Source organism: Scophthalmus maximus, chromosome 1 (genome assembly GCF_022379125.1).
Source record: "Scophthalmus maximus strain ysfricsl-2021 chromosome 1, ASM2237912v1, whole genome shotgun sequence".
Lineage (NCBI taxonomy): Eukaryota > Metazoa > Chordata > Actinopteri > Pleuronectiformes > Scophthalmidae > Scophthalmus > Scophthalmus maximus.
This window is the reverse complement of record NC_061515.1, coordinates 17,441,422-17,455,464: the sequence shown is the minus strand read 5'-3', so window position 1 is coordinate 17,455,464 and position 14,043 is coordinate 17,441,422. Positions and strand designations below refer to the sequence as shown.

The following is a 14,043-nucleotide window of genomic DNA, read 5'->3' as shown; positions in this document are numbered from 1 at the left end:
TGCAACTAATGATAATTCGTGTATAATTTTTTGTTTTGCATAACCTCTGAACAGGTGTGCCAAAAATTAAATGTTCACAATGTTCTATTCCTCAATATTGACCCATACTATTTAATATAACATTTGAAAAACAATAACAATAATAATGATAATAATTATAAGTATTATTATTATTGTTATTATTATTAGTAGTATTATATTAATTACAAGGAAATGTAGCAAAAGCAAAATATTTGAGAAGCACACACACACACTTTCTACATAACGAGTGAAACTGTAATAAATGAATACAAGTAAATAATAGATAAATGATATAATAACAATAATAATAATAAAACATATTCTTTATTTGAGTATCTTTTGGAATATTGAACTAATTTATGTCTAAATATGTTGTTTGAGTGTGATAACAGTCTAAACGACTGAAATCTAGTTGACGCTAGGTCTATTCCCTTTTTAAAAAAAATACAGCCTATCCCCTTACTCTGGAAATCTACAGACATGTGACAGGAAGTCGTCATCGCACGGGGACGTCGCTTGACTCCAGTGCGGAAGAGGTCGTCATCGTAAAAGCTGTGAGTTGGAGGCTCTGCGAAATGTGATGAATTGCGAGTAAATGTGTGCGCGTCGGTTGTGTGAATCAATGAACCCGCTTCTGTTAAGAGCAGATGTCTTCTGGGCCGTTGTGTGTTTGGGCTTGAGCTGTTACTTCAAAGCCTCGTAGCGGATTTGCATCGCATGTCTCGTGAGCCACGGGGAAATCCATCAAAGGCTGCATGAAAAAAATATATATATATATTTTTTTTTTAAGGACACAGTAGTAGTACATACAGGTACTTTTCATGTTCAACGGTAACTTGGTATTTTTTTCATATCAAGAGTAGAGTGGCTAATGCGGTTGACATTCAAACGTTTTTAAAATCCTCCCATCGCCTCTTCTCAGGCCATTCGAAGCCTGAACATGTCGTGGATAAGGGAAGGGGAATTAAACCTGATCGAAAAGATCTCAGCCAATGTCCTGAAGGTAAGCCCGAATCTGTTTATTCTGATATCTGTTTGTCCCACTCCAGTTTGTGCCTCTCGTGTACATTTGTGTCACATGTCAGCTGTGCTGTGTAACTTAGTGTACCATAACCCCAAAGAAAAATTTAATTCGTTTTTAATGCACAGCAGACATATGATATTTTTTCATACGAATGGATGAAAGAGTCTATTAGTATTCTTGCAATACCTTGAACACTGTGAAATGTTTCTCAAGATTACAGTTTGTACGCAGTTAAATGCAAAAATATTTGGGGAATGACATATTTCATTATTTTGTTTTTAAATTAAGAGAACAACGCCTACAGCTAACAGACACAAAACCACTATTTCTTCAAATGTTAATGTACAGTCACTATTCATTTCTTGTGCTATGTTTAAAAGTTCACCCTACTTAAATGCATAGATCTGTCACTTCAATGTAAAGTTAATGTGTGAGAGGCACTGAAAAACCTTTGTCTCATCCAACAGCAATCGGCCACCACCAGTGTAGGGCTCCAACTAACATTTACGTTCAAGTAATCCAATCGTAATTTACTAAAGCATTTACTAGCGCAAAATGCCAATAAGAAGCCCAATTTGACATCTTAAAATTGTTTGTTTTCTGAAAAGAATTGTAATTAGAAAATGCTTTCACCTGTATCGACGAATGGGAGTCGCTCATATGTCATCTGCTAACGAACACCGTGCGATGCAGTTGAAATTGTCGGGAAAGGCTTGTTTGGGGATTTTGAGTTAGGATTGTTTTGTCAAGCAAGACAGCAAACAAAGACTTGACTAATATCCGTGTATTATTAGCATTGTGTGATGTTACTGCCAGTACACTTCACATCTCTTTTGATTCTGTGTTGTGTCTCCCAGGCTGGACCCATGCCAAAACACGTGGCCTTCATCATGGACGGTAACCGCCGCTTTGCACGGAAGAAAAACATGGGACGCCAGGAAGGGCATATGCAGGGCTTCAACAAACTAGCTGAGGTGAGGGGTTGCCCTGGGTTTACAGCTTGTTGAAGCAGCATGGAATAGGTTCCTCCAGTATATGTAACCCATTGTCTCTTTCTGCAACAGACGCTACGTTGGTGTAAGCATCTCAACATCCCAGAGGTGACGGTGTATGCCTTCAGCATCGAGAACTTCAAGCGCACTAAAGATGAGGTGGATGGACTGATGGAGCTGGCCAAGCAGAAATTTGAAAGGCTGCTGGAGGAACGGTGAGTTTCAAGTTAGGGACTCTTTAGATTAATAATAAGTTTTTAACTTTGCTATTTGCTCGTGGGACTTTTTAGTACATTTTATACATCGTATGATTCACAGCTTCCTTAAAGTTAAGAGGAACCACATGCAGTTGCTGGAGCACTGCTATGTAGTTGAAGTAAGTAAAGTTTCTTTGTAAGACTGAAACTTGACATGTTTCAGTTTTGGTCTTTACAAGAAAGTATGTTCAAGAATGAGGCCTCGGGTGTTTTTGTGTTCTCTTCAGAGGTCCTGTCAAGCTCATTGTTGAAGTTTCAAAGTCAATATAAGATGTTTTCAGACATGAACCTTGGAAAATGTCTGATAAATTGGGTCCAGACATCATCCGGAGTTTGCCATTGACAAATCAATAACGCAGCAGGAGATTGTCCGGGGAAAAAGCAGGAATATTTCTGGCACATTCAGGCGAGGGGTTGCGCCCGGGTACAATGCCCCTCACTCAAGATTTTTTTTCCTGCTGTATGCTCACATGGGCTCACTCTAACATTTTTATTAGGGGACTGGCAGGAAAAGTTCCAGAGGATGTCCAGAGCAACATTTGCGGGCATTTGTGTTCTCACATAGAGCCCATACCGAAATGTGCATGTCTGAAAGCAGCTTGAAATTTGAAAAATCCTTTGAGATGGGAGAAAATATTACACTTTCCTTTAGTTTCACACGATGTCGGCAACACTGACACAAAAAACCTGCTATCTTAATGGCCACTAAGTAAGATATACTGTAGACTGCTTGGATGGCAGCGATTAAGAAAGGCAGATCTATAAGTAGGAGTGCACAATTTCAATTACTTCTGTAGCTACCTTGGTTAATACTGACAGTTTCACATGGACCAGACTATCAACTTTACACCCATTGATTTTGCTTTAATTTTGAATTTTTGAAGGTAGAAGAGAGGTGAATTACTCAACACTTTACAAAAAATATTGGATAGTCAGATGAACCTTAATTTTTTTCATTTGGAGGAATATACACAACCAAATACTTGTACTGGTATTCTTTATAAAATGTCACTATGCACTGAAATTGATGAGCACAGTCAAATAAAATTATGTAAATGTGATTGTGGCTCTGCAATTTTACAATGTCTTTGATTTTGATTTGTAAAGTGTAAGTGTGAATCACCATGGTGAAATCAACTTTCAGGACTTTCAATAAATGCCTCAACAATCTTACAAACCCTTGTTTTTATAAATCAAGGCGGCTGCCACCAAGACGATAGTTTATTATGGGGGGCTGGTTAGTTGTTATTTTGAACAACGCCACACGGTTTTAATCTATACTCCTGTGATTAAATTCCTGTGTCGGCATGTTCATGTATGTTTGCGTAGGAACTGCAGACAGGCGTGTTTCGCCGGCTGTGTAAAAAAAAACATTGTCTTCTTCATGCCGTTCTCCTCTCTCCTCCTGCAGGGATAATCTGGAGAAGCACGGTGTGTGCATCCGGGTACTGGGCGACTTGAATATGCTGCCCCTTGACCTCCAGCAGGTGATCGCTAAAGCTGTGCTCACAACCAGGGTTCACAATAAGTATGTTTAATAATTAAATGTAACTCAATGTAACCACTTTACTACCCACCTGACACAAACAGGTTTTCGATTATACATTATAAATGACCATTGTATGCGAATGCTTGTTTTTCCAGATGTTTCCTGAATGTGTGTTTTTCCTACACGTCAAGATATGAAATCACTAATGCGGTCAGAGAGATGGCTTGGGGAGTGGAGCAAGGCTTAATCAAAGCAAGGTGAGCAATGGTCAAGACAATAATGAGTTAAACTGTCAATATCGTCAGCTGTTTTAAGTCATGAACTCTGAAAAAGGTGCTGGAAAATTGGGTCTGGGTTTCACATATGATGCACGCAGCAAGCAATTGTCCGAGTCAGACGCGTTCACACCAACAGGGATATTTCTGGAACATTCTGTGGCATCTGGGTAGAGCATGAAGGAGGTAGGACATGATGATAGTTCCCCTGCAGGAAGCAGTTTTTGTTTACAGTCATCAACAGTCGCTCGCTGTGAATCTTCCAGAGATTTTCCTGCTATATTTTCACATGGGCTCGCCCGGAAAATTAACTAGGGTTCCGGAGCAACATTTGCAAACACAGCATTCTCTCACGCAGCCCCTACCGGAAAATTTTCAGGAAAATGCCCAGACTTCGGTGCAAGTGTGAAAGCGGCTTTAGAGACGGCCGTAATAAGGCATAGACTGTAAGAAGCTAACCAGCAGAGCTGTTGCTTTAATGAGCTGTTTATGTTTTTGTGATGCTCAGTGATGTTTCGGAGCCGTTGCTAAGTGAGTGTCTGTACAGCAATAATTCTCCCAATCCCGATCTGCTCATCCGCACCTCAGGTGAGGTGCGCCTCAGCGACTTTCTTCTTTGGCAGGTGAGGATGAGAAAAAAATGACACCAAATAAAGATAAAGTTGTTTTGCTAATACATGTATGTCTCTTTGGAGATGTCACTTAAACCTTGAAATCCTAAAAGTAAGATTGAAGATATGAATTTTCTATTAGGTTTTCTGAAGTGGGGACAGTAGATGTTAATCTGGTTGTTAGACTTGAATGTCAGAGTTTGCTATTCAAAGTATTCACTTCCCAACATAACTTTGAACAAAGCTTTAGTTTATTTTGATATTGTCTTGGGATTATTTTGTATTTTTCATGTTTCTTATATTTTATAATATCAGCCATACATGTTGAACACAGTATTTTCCACTCCATTAAGATTTTCAATCCCTAATAGACCGTGTTAAACAAATGGACTCAGTTTTCTAATAAATTCTTCTGCAAACACACATTTTGTCAAACACTTTACGGCAACGTGTGTCGATTTATCTTTATCTCCCAGACTTCCCACTCCTGTCTGGTGTTTCAATCTGTTCTGTGGCCGGAGTATTCATTCTGGAACCTGTGTGAAGCCATTCTCCAGTATCAATTAAATCACAAGTCCATTCAGGTAAGGTCACCGTTTGCCTCCATTGTGCACCAATGTGGGAATATGCATCGGAAAGGGTATAGAGGGAGAATTGAATTAAATGTTTCTTTTATTTAGCCCACTCTGTACCCTGGTTGATTTTAAACAGGGTATACAGAATAATCAAAACAACCTGCTCTTAAAACGCAATCCAGCTCAACAGCACCACAAACTGCAGCATCCAAGTTGAACATAAAATTGAGTCGAAATCTTTATCAAGTTTTTGTTTAGCGTAATTGCAGGACTGTTGTTTTAGATTGCATATTCATTTTAGCCAGGTGTACTTGGATTTAGAATTGTTGTAATGTTTGTTTTTTGTGACCCTGCCAAAGATATTGATCTGTTCCACATCGCCAATGCAGTTCTCCTGTGTTAACCATTTGCCAATGCATAAATATTAGACTTGTTCCTTTTTAAAATATTTTTGCTGTGTTCACAAGTAACGCACCAGAAATGTAGGCAGACCGTTACAGAGTCGAGTTAGGAGTTAACATTTAACAATTAATCGATTACTTCATGAAATGGTGAAAAATGGCAATCATGTTTCCTAAAACACAAGATGAAGTTTTGTTTTTTCCTCAAACCAAAGATAATTAGTTTACTGTCATAGAGCAGCAAAGAAACCAGAAAATATTCACATTGAAGAAGCTGAAATCATAGAATTAAAAAAAAAAATACTACTACTACTAATTTATCGATTATCAAAATAGTTTAATGTAGTAGTGGATTACTAATCTAATAATGGATTAACTGTCGCAGCTCTACATGTAACTTGTATCAGGATTTCCTGCTCATGTCTTATTGGAAATGTGAATGTGCATTGTATTGTAGAAAGCCAGAGACCTGCACCGAGAGCACCAGGCCTCGCTGCAGCTCGAGGCAGACCGTGCCTGTGTGGCAGAGCACCTGCAGCATCACGGGAACGGAAAACCTCTCGACGCCCAGAGAAGACAAGAGGCACTGCTGCACTACACCGCCTGCCGGGAAGAACGAGTCCAGGACTTCCTAGAATCGCTGAAGCACAAGAGAGACTCTTACTTTAATAACTTATGCAGTGAGGCAGTCTTGGCGTAGGAGGGCTCTGAAGAGGAAAGCAGTTGGTGGAATAGGGGATGAAACCTTTTCCGTTCTCTTCCTCCTCCTCCTCACTAATGGGCTCCTGTGGAAAAGAGACAAGTGAACAGCTACAGGGAGTGGGTTCATTATGTTGCTGATTTGTAAAGTACGAGAGGGCAATTTTACCCCCATGGGGCTTTCGAATAATTGTGATATTTATGATTGTAGATTTTTTTAAAAAGTCTAATGCGTGGAAATTACTGGTCAAGATGTAGTTAAATAATCCTGTGAGTTAACCGTCAAATGCATGCTGTTGATCGGAAGGTCCCATTCTGTGAGTAAAACCCCGGCGGATCCTGTGTTTTGGAAACGCTTCCAAAGCAATTGATATAAATCAATAGAGTTAAGAATATTTATTGAGGCCCAAAGAAATGATTGTCTCTTCATTGTGATGTTGATGAACTAGTAACTAGATTTTGACCAGCTTTCTTTTCAGAACAGAGTGATTACTGTATGTCAGATGTGATTAAATGATGTATGAATCGTGACTTTTTACTTGTCTGCCATTTGTCACGGGGTTGGCTGTCATTTTATTAGTAAATAACGGCTTCATTTATGTGACAGAAGAATCGCTTAACATTTTCAGTTCAGGACTGTAACGAACTATCGTGGAGGCTTTCTCCATCAGTGAAGGGTTTCCCATCAATTACCCAGACTAACCGCCGTCCATAAAGCTTTTACCGTCCTCGGCAGGCATGTGACAAGCGGACCTAGAGCGCACGACGTCATCCCGTGTCCACACCACCACCAATTGATCAGCTCCATAAGTTTATCATCTGGAGATACTGGAGTAACAATCCCACCAAGTGTGTTGTTGAGTTCTTTTGTACACACCCACACACAGACTGGTGGAAACGACACCCTGCTCCTGAGTATGACGGCGCCAAAGAATAATGAACAAATTCAAGAGTTCCACATTTAAAACTTTTCTCAAAGGCCTCTCCCCTTCTGCCCTGAACTAGGTCAAACTTCATTTCCCTTCAAGGGCCCGGGATCTGTTTAACACGGGTTTTCTGTTCACATCAGCTTGTGCTACCAATCAGTTTCATACTTTTTTTATTGCAGCCCTTTTCTTCATATCCAATGGTGCAATACAAGAAGAGAGACATTTCAAATGATTGTACATGTAGTAATAAAAATCCCTGTAGACGCACTTGATTTACTTTAAAAAGAATGGCTCCAAGACACTAAACATATTTGTTAATAATCTGCTTTTTACTGTAACCACAAAAGATTGATAAAAGCTTGTATCACCTCTTGTTTGATATTTTATAATGACTGTACTCATGATTAATTTTGTCCATTTAAGTTACTTCTCCAAGGAAGCTTTTATAATGAAAGATACTTTGTCGATGAGGAACAAGAAGAATAATCACAAAGAAAACCAGCAGTTCATAATTGATTGCTTAATGGTGCCTCTCAAGACATTACCAAGGTCAGGCGCGGGAAGCATCGTTGTTCCTGTTGAGATATTTGGGAAGGGAATTTTCACTGATATTGCAGATACACGTCTTATTTTGAATTTGTGTCCTTAACTAAACATTTACAGGCCCAAGGGCATTGGACAGCTTGTCTAGTCATCTGCAGGCTTTCAGGTGAGTGCTGGTGTCTCACTGTCTCTGCATGAAAAATCATACAAGAAAAGGTTTTTGACATGAGCATTAAGACGGGGTTGAACATTGCTGTGACTCATGAAATCCATGAGTTGTGTTGCCCAAGTCGACAAAATGTTCATGGTCATTTATTCTCATTTATCTATGTGACATTTTCTTGAAAAACGATCACATCAAGATTTGCATCAGTAACATCTCATCTCATCTTCAACCGCTTATCCAGGGTCGGGTCGCGGGGGCAGCAGCTCCAGCAGGGGACCCCAAACTTCCCTTTCCCGGGTCACATTAACCAGCTCTGACTGGGGGATCCCGAGGCATGCCCAGGCTAGTGTGGAGATATAATCTCCCCACCTGGTCCTGGGTCTTCCACGAGGTCACCTCCCAGCTAAAAAGGTAACATATCTGTTTAAAATCAGATAAAAAGAAGTTCAGGTCAGATTTATCAGCAAATGCTTACAATGCAAGTAAAGTTGCAAAAAAAAAAATCCTTTACCAAAGATAAAACTTCAGCTTAAAATAGGATTTCACGCAATTTAGTACTACAGTACTACTCCAACAAAAGCTATAACATGCCTTTACAAAGGCTATGTGAAATTGCTAAAAATGTAACTAAGGGGCAAGAAAGTAATGTGTGTTGTCTATGTTTAGTTGTGCACTATTGTGGCAAATGTGTGTGGACCTTATGAAATATTTTGTACATAAACCCTAGCTGTAGTCATATATATGTGCAAATAAATTGTCAGAGTGGAGACGCATCATGTTTTTTTAAATGTGTAAATGTATCCTTAAAGAATGATGTATTAATACTTTAAACCATTTTAGTATTTTATAATGTATTCTTCTGTCTACTGTGAGATTATTAGAAAAGGGGAAATTGTGCACACCAGTATATGACAGTAACAGCATTATATTTATGTGTTATCATTAATCTACAGTATTTGGCAGTTCTAAGACAGTGGTGTCTAACATATATCTAATGAGTGTGTATTTATTCTCAGCCAGTGGCCTTCTAACTATCAAAATATGAAAAGATATGAGGGTGTCGTGGCCACCACGTGTAATATACTGCATTTCCTTTAGCTGAATGGTGAGAATAGCGTAATATCACTTCTAGGTTAGATTGAAGGTCAGCTTCCATGCTGATTATCAGATACAAATTTCAAGACCTTTGAAAATTACATCCAAGACATTGTATTAACTTGCAGGGACTCTGGGGTAGAGGAAACTGAAATCAACACTTTCAAAAACTTCTCTAGCGGATACCCTGAGAGACCTCGGATGCAGCGCCCCCTGCGGCACTGGCCTGTATTTTTTTTCAGGCTGCCTCCTGCCTCTTTAACAAAATGGGCGGCACTTGGAAACACGTGACGTGTATACGACCAATGAAAGACTTTCGAAATAGAAAACTGGTTCGAACCGGTTTCCTTCTTATATTTCAGTGTATAAACTACAAAACATTCGTTTGCATTATACATTCGCCATTTTACACAGCGACTGGTCGGTTGTTGTGTGTCATCTCTCCGGGGAAAAAAAGAGCGGGTCTTTGCGGTATATTTTTTCTTGTGAGCTTTTCTGGTCATTTCCTGCCGGCAACATGGTCAAAGTGAAGGTAATATTATTTTTATTTTACTCAACTCAACGCATTTGGTTCGCGTCGAGAACTTGGCGGGGGTCAACATTAGGGTCTGCGTTTTTATATTTCTGCATCAGCGGGACGTCATCATCCCTGTTTCAGCAATGGCGGTGCGACCGAGGAGACCTGTTATGATGCATCCTCCTCCTCCTCAGTTCGTCGACAATAAAAGTCAATATTCTTGCTTGTTACGCGGGGGGGAACACATCCCCTGGCCAGTGAAAGACGATTCGTCACGCAAATAACGACAGTTTCACGTCCTGCGCCAACGCTCACACGAAGTGCAGCCGATCGTCATTGCCCGCTGCTACATTCCTGGCACCGTCTTGTGTTTTCCCCCTCTTTTGGCAGCCGGAGCTGCTGTGGGAGGGGGGGGGGGATTTTGACAGGTAGACCGCCACAACAAACTTTCGACACTCGCCACCCGGATCGACACGATGCCATGGCGCGCCATCTAAATGAACTAACAGCGCGCAATTATTATGCGATCGGCAATCAGCAATAAGTTTGAGCACAACCTGCAAATTTGAGGAGGGGGGTTCTTTTCTCCTGCGTGTTGATTCAAAGCAGATTAAATATTTCATCATTCAAGTCGGTGAATATAGGCGCAACGTTTTCAAATTGGCCGACGTTGCTCTGCACCTAATGGAGTTATGTAAAGGGTTTAATAATAAAAAAAAGTTCACATCAGCAATATAAAAAAAAAAAATCACGATTACGTTAATTTTGCATGTACTCAGTTGCTACACGATTCTGTACCATCGTCGCGTGCTCTTAAAATACAATTTTAATCTATATATATATTTTTTAAATATTGACAAATTCAACAAAAAAAATTCTCAAAAATCTAAAATGTCTTTATATTGACTTTTTGCAATCGCTGTCGGTCGGGTTGCATTCGGCGTCTGCAGATTAGTCGAGTAGTAATCTTATCAGTTCTCCGACAGCTGTCTGTCGGCGCGCACTGATACAACACAGTAAGCTGTCAGGGCGCCAAGGCGGTGTCATGGCAACGGGACAGCCCGAGTTTGAATTCAAATATGCGCGGGAAGTTCATTGTGAACGTCAAAATCTCTTAATTTGGATCGAGGCCCCGTGTGTTTGTTTTTACGGCGGTGCTAGATCGCGCGTGCAGACATGTTCGCACAATACCCTGTGATTTGAGAGATTATCGCGATGTTTGACCTTTTTTGAATGAATTTGTAGTATTTAAGCTGTTTTTCTAATTGTTTTATTTTTCTATTCTTTGTCTTTTTAACAGACTATGCCAACTGAGGTATGTAAAACCAAACCCCCAAAAAACTGTTAATATTATTCTTTTTATATTGATGTATGTTTTTTACATTGATAATAAAAGTAATTTAGGGTTGTTTTTGACTTTTTCAGTATATGTATTTATACTGATCATTTCTCAGTTTTTAGTTACCTGTTTTTCCAGTCATTTTGACTGGACAATCTTCCTGTATGTATTTAGTTAAACACCGTGTTCAGACCTGGTATTAACATCTGACCTGATTGATCCAATCCCAAGTAGACAGTTCTGAGTACTAAGACAGTAGTGTGAACGCAGCCATGGCGCATTGAGGCCACACCTTGAATTTGTCACTCACCACATTCGGAGGTGGCCTGGGTCACATGTGGCCGCGTACCTTTAAGTTCACACTGTTAAAAAGCAGTGTAAACTTAAATGCATCCTGGGCCACATTGAAGGAACCGCCCACTCAGCTGACTTCCTCTGACCCGCTACAGTTTCATAATGAACCAAAAGTATTTTTTACACTTCTCTGTGCCCATACATGAAATTATTTGTGGCCACCGGCACAATATTAACATTGGACATATTGGTTTTCTATTATTTTCAAATGGATAAAATCTTTCATTTAAAAAAAACACGTGCATTGATTCACTCAGCCTCTCTTGGCTTCGCCCTCTTTCTCTCCTGACACAAACATTGACAACAGACACTATAAACAACATAATTTGGTCTTTGTGAACAGAAATGACCCATTCTTTTATTTGCATGTAGAGCAAGGAAGTGAGATCACAAGTGGTCACAGCATTTAGGATGCATTCTAATTCCAGGTAGGAACTGAGGAACTTGGAGCTGTCTACTTATGGTTGGATCTCAGGACAGATGTACCAGGTCTGAACAGGGCCAAAGATAAGGCAATAACATCGGCAATTTTTACTGAAGTTTTTCTCCCTGATATCTCTACAGCAAAGAAGATCCCAACGTCTGGCCTTGGTAAGTTCCCTGGAGACGCCATTAAGCAATCCACCACGAAGAATTACTATTTTGCCTTGTGATGAATCCGCGTATTTGGATTGTACATACATGTTGACATTTTATATCAATTTATTAAAACCGCATTCACTTTAGAGAACAAGTGTCAGACCCTATTATTAATATCTTGTTACAGTAAAAAGCAGATTAACTTTGTTAATGTTAATTGCCACAAGTCAGTGTTTTTTCGCTGTAAATCATGCATTTCTATTGTGTTTTTTAATTGTTATATGCACTTTGATATTTTCCTCATTTAGCAGAAATTGGGACCTGCAGTGGAACCTAAGAAAAAACCTGCAGCAAAAGTAAGAAATTGAAATCACAAGCTGTTAAGTTTGCTCTGGTTCCGTGTTGTAGATGTTCTGGAAGCATGTGATAATTGAACATGAACAGGGGATCTTTTGGTAATCAGTTGTCATGTTTTTGCAGAAGGGACCCAAACCAAAGAAGGTCAAACTATCTGAGAATGGAAACACCAAGGCTGAGGTTTGTTTCTTTAGGAGTGAAAGCTTCCGCCAAAGTTCGGACACAATATTTTCCTGATCTAATTTAATCATTTATATTGGCAAATTAACATAACCCACCATGAGGCAATATTATTTTCATGATTCGATATGTTCAGGTTTCCTTTAATCAGAGGTCAACTATATCATTAAGTTTGTTATTTATTTAAAGTATTTCAGGTATTCAAAAAAAATAATTTAATACAAAGGAATTAATTCAGCATTTGCAGGCTCCTCGGTACCAAAACACAGCTGCTGACGTGTAGCACAAAAATACAAAATTACTTATTAATTAATTAAACAAACATTTATTTATTTTTAACCTTACATTTCAGTTAGAAGAATGCAGACATCTTTGGAACATAGGCATTTGCATACACGTGTTATTTTAGGAGGGGAAAAAACATGGTTATGTGAGGAAAAATGTCATTCAAATTATAAAAAACACAGGCAATCAAAGATAAACTTGGATTATTAACATTTATACATCTTGAATAAAGTTTTATAAGTGTGAAGTTCTTGGTGCACTTGTCGTCTGTCAATAAATGCTGTCCTTAGGTGAGCTATTTTCCACGAAAAGTCGCAAGTTTTGATACCAAAAAGGCCTTGTCGGGCTTGGTCAAATTTGCAGACAGCCTGAAATATACTAAATGCGAACACGTGGAAGAAATCATCGCACAATGATGATCGCACGTGCTCTGTCATATGTCAAAAACAAGCACTGCAAACAACGCTGTTTTATTTTCTGTCTCCGTAGGAGCCAAAGGCTGAAGCCACTGAAGCCAAATGAATAACGGTTGATGTGCTCACTCTGTGTACTTGGTGATTGTACAGTTTTAAAATAAGTATTTTTTACCAAGTTTTTTATTACAAATGTCATTTATAGGTTTGTTTTGGGCTTGCACTTGATGTAACAAAACCTTTGTTGTCACACTCATATCCATTTTAAAATGATAACCGTCCATATCTTGTAGACGTGACATTTTTAGTTTGTCTAATCCTGTTTTTTTTAAACTGCTGAGTAATAGATATTTTCCCAACTTGGATTTTACATAAAATTTTGAACATTATAAGGCAGCTAATGAATATTGTTAAAATTCAATGAAGTATAGGAATGATGCCTTTTATCTCTTTGTACTTTAATGTTAAAATAATAAAAACTATTGCTTACCAAAAGTTTTGAAGCACTGTATGTCGACATTAGATGTAGTCAGTGAAAATGCCACAGAAAAATACTGTTATTGGGTTAAAAAAAAAAAGTTTGATATATCCCAAAAAGGTGTATAATGTGAGCCTGGTCATCCGGTTAAAAACGTTCTGTTAAGTTATGTGTCTGTTAGAGGAAAAGAAAGCTTTTCTGACTTCATGGTTGATCTAAATGTTCTTGAATAAAAAACTTCAAAATGTCACCTTGGTGTTACTTGTTGTGAGATGAAAACTGAAAGAGGGAAAATGGATGTCGCCTCATGGTAACGGAAGCTTTTGGTTTTCATTTTGGCGCCCATGTTATACAAAGTGCGACCAACTCTGTCGGGGACGAGCGTCCATTTTAGTTTTTAGTTTTTCTTCTATTCTGTGGCCCCCCCCACTCCAAAAAACCCCCACAGGTGTGTATTTTGATAA

At 39.0% G+C, this 14,043-nt stretch overlaps 1 protein-coding gene and 1 long non-coding RNA gene across 4 annotated transcripts; both read left to right on the top strand.

Moving 5' to 3' along the window:
• The first annotated feature begins 516 nt into the window (after positions 1-516).
• On the top strand, positions 517-6,875 carry dhdds (dehydrodolichyl diphosphate synthase). Of its 3 annotated transcripts, none has more exons than XM_035629881.2 (9): positions 517-575; positions 944-1,024; positions 1,903-2,019; positions 2,110-2,252; positions 3,706-3,822; positions 3,939-4,040; positions 4,567-4,681; positions 5,146-5,253; positions 6,103-6,875. In XM_035629881.2, the coding sequence occupies exons 2-9, from the start codon at positions 962-964 to the stop codon at positions 6,343-6,345; spliced, it is 1,008 nt and encodes a 335-aa protein (XP_035485774.1). In that variant the 5' UTR covers positions 517-575; positions 944-961; the 3' UTR covers positions 6,346-6,875. The 3 variants fall into 3 exon arrangements, with proteins under 3 accessions (XP_035485774.1, XP_035485775.1, XP_035485776.1); XM_035629882.2 differs by having other exon boundaries at positions 538-833; XM_035629883.2 differs by having other exon boundaries at positions 538-852.
• A 2,565-nt stretch (positions 6,876-9,440) lies between these two features.
• Positions 9,441-13,829, top strand: LOC118310506. The gene is made up of 6 exons (XR_004793787.1): positions 9,441-9,609; positions 10,895-10,909; positions 11,852-11,878; positions 12,175-12,222; positions 12,347-12,403; positions 13,178-13,829. It is a non-coding gene; the product is annotated as an uncharacterized LOC118310506 (long non-coding RNA).
• Positions 13,830-14,043: the final 214 nt, after the last annotated feature.

Excerpts from the sequence above, each read along its gene's own strand:
- dhdds (XM_035629881.2), top strand. The coding sequence starts at position 962 with ATGTCGTGGATAAGGGAAGGGGAATTAAACCTGATCGAAAAGATCTCA. Across the intron at positions 1,025-1,902 it reads TCTCAGCCAATGTCCTGAAG|GCTGGACCCATGCCAAAACA; the intron begins GTAAGCCCGAAT and ends TGTGTCTCCCAG. Across the intron at positions 4,682-5,145 it reads GCGACTTTCTTCTTTGGCAG|ACTTCCCACTCCTGTCTGGT; the intron begins GTGAGGATGAGA and ends TTTATCTCCCAG.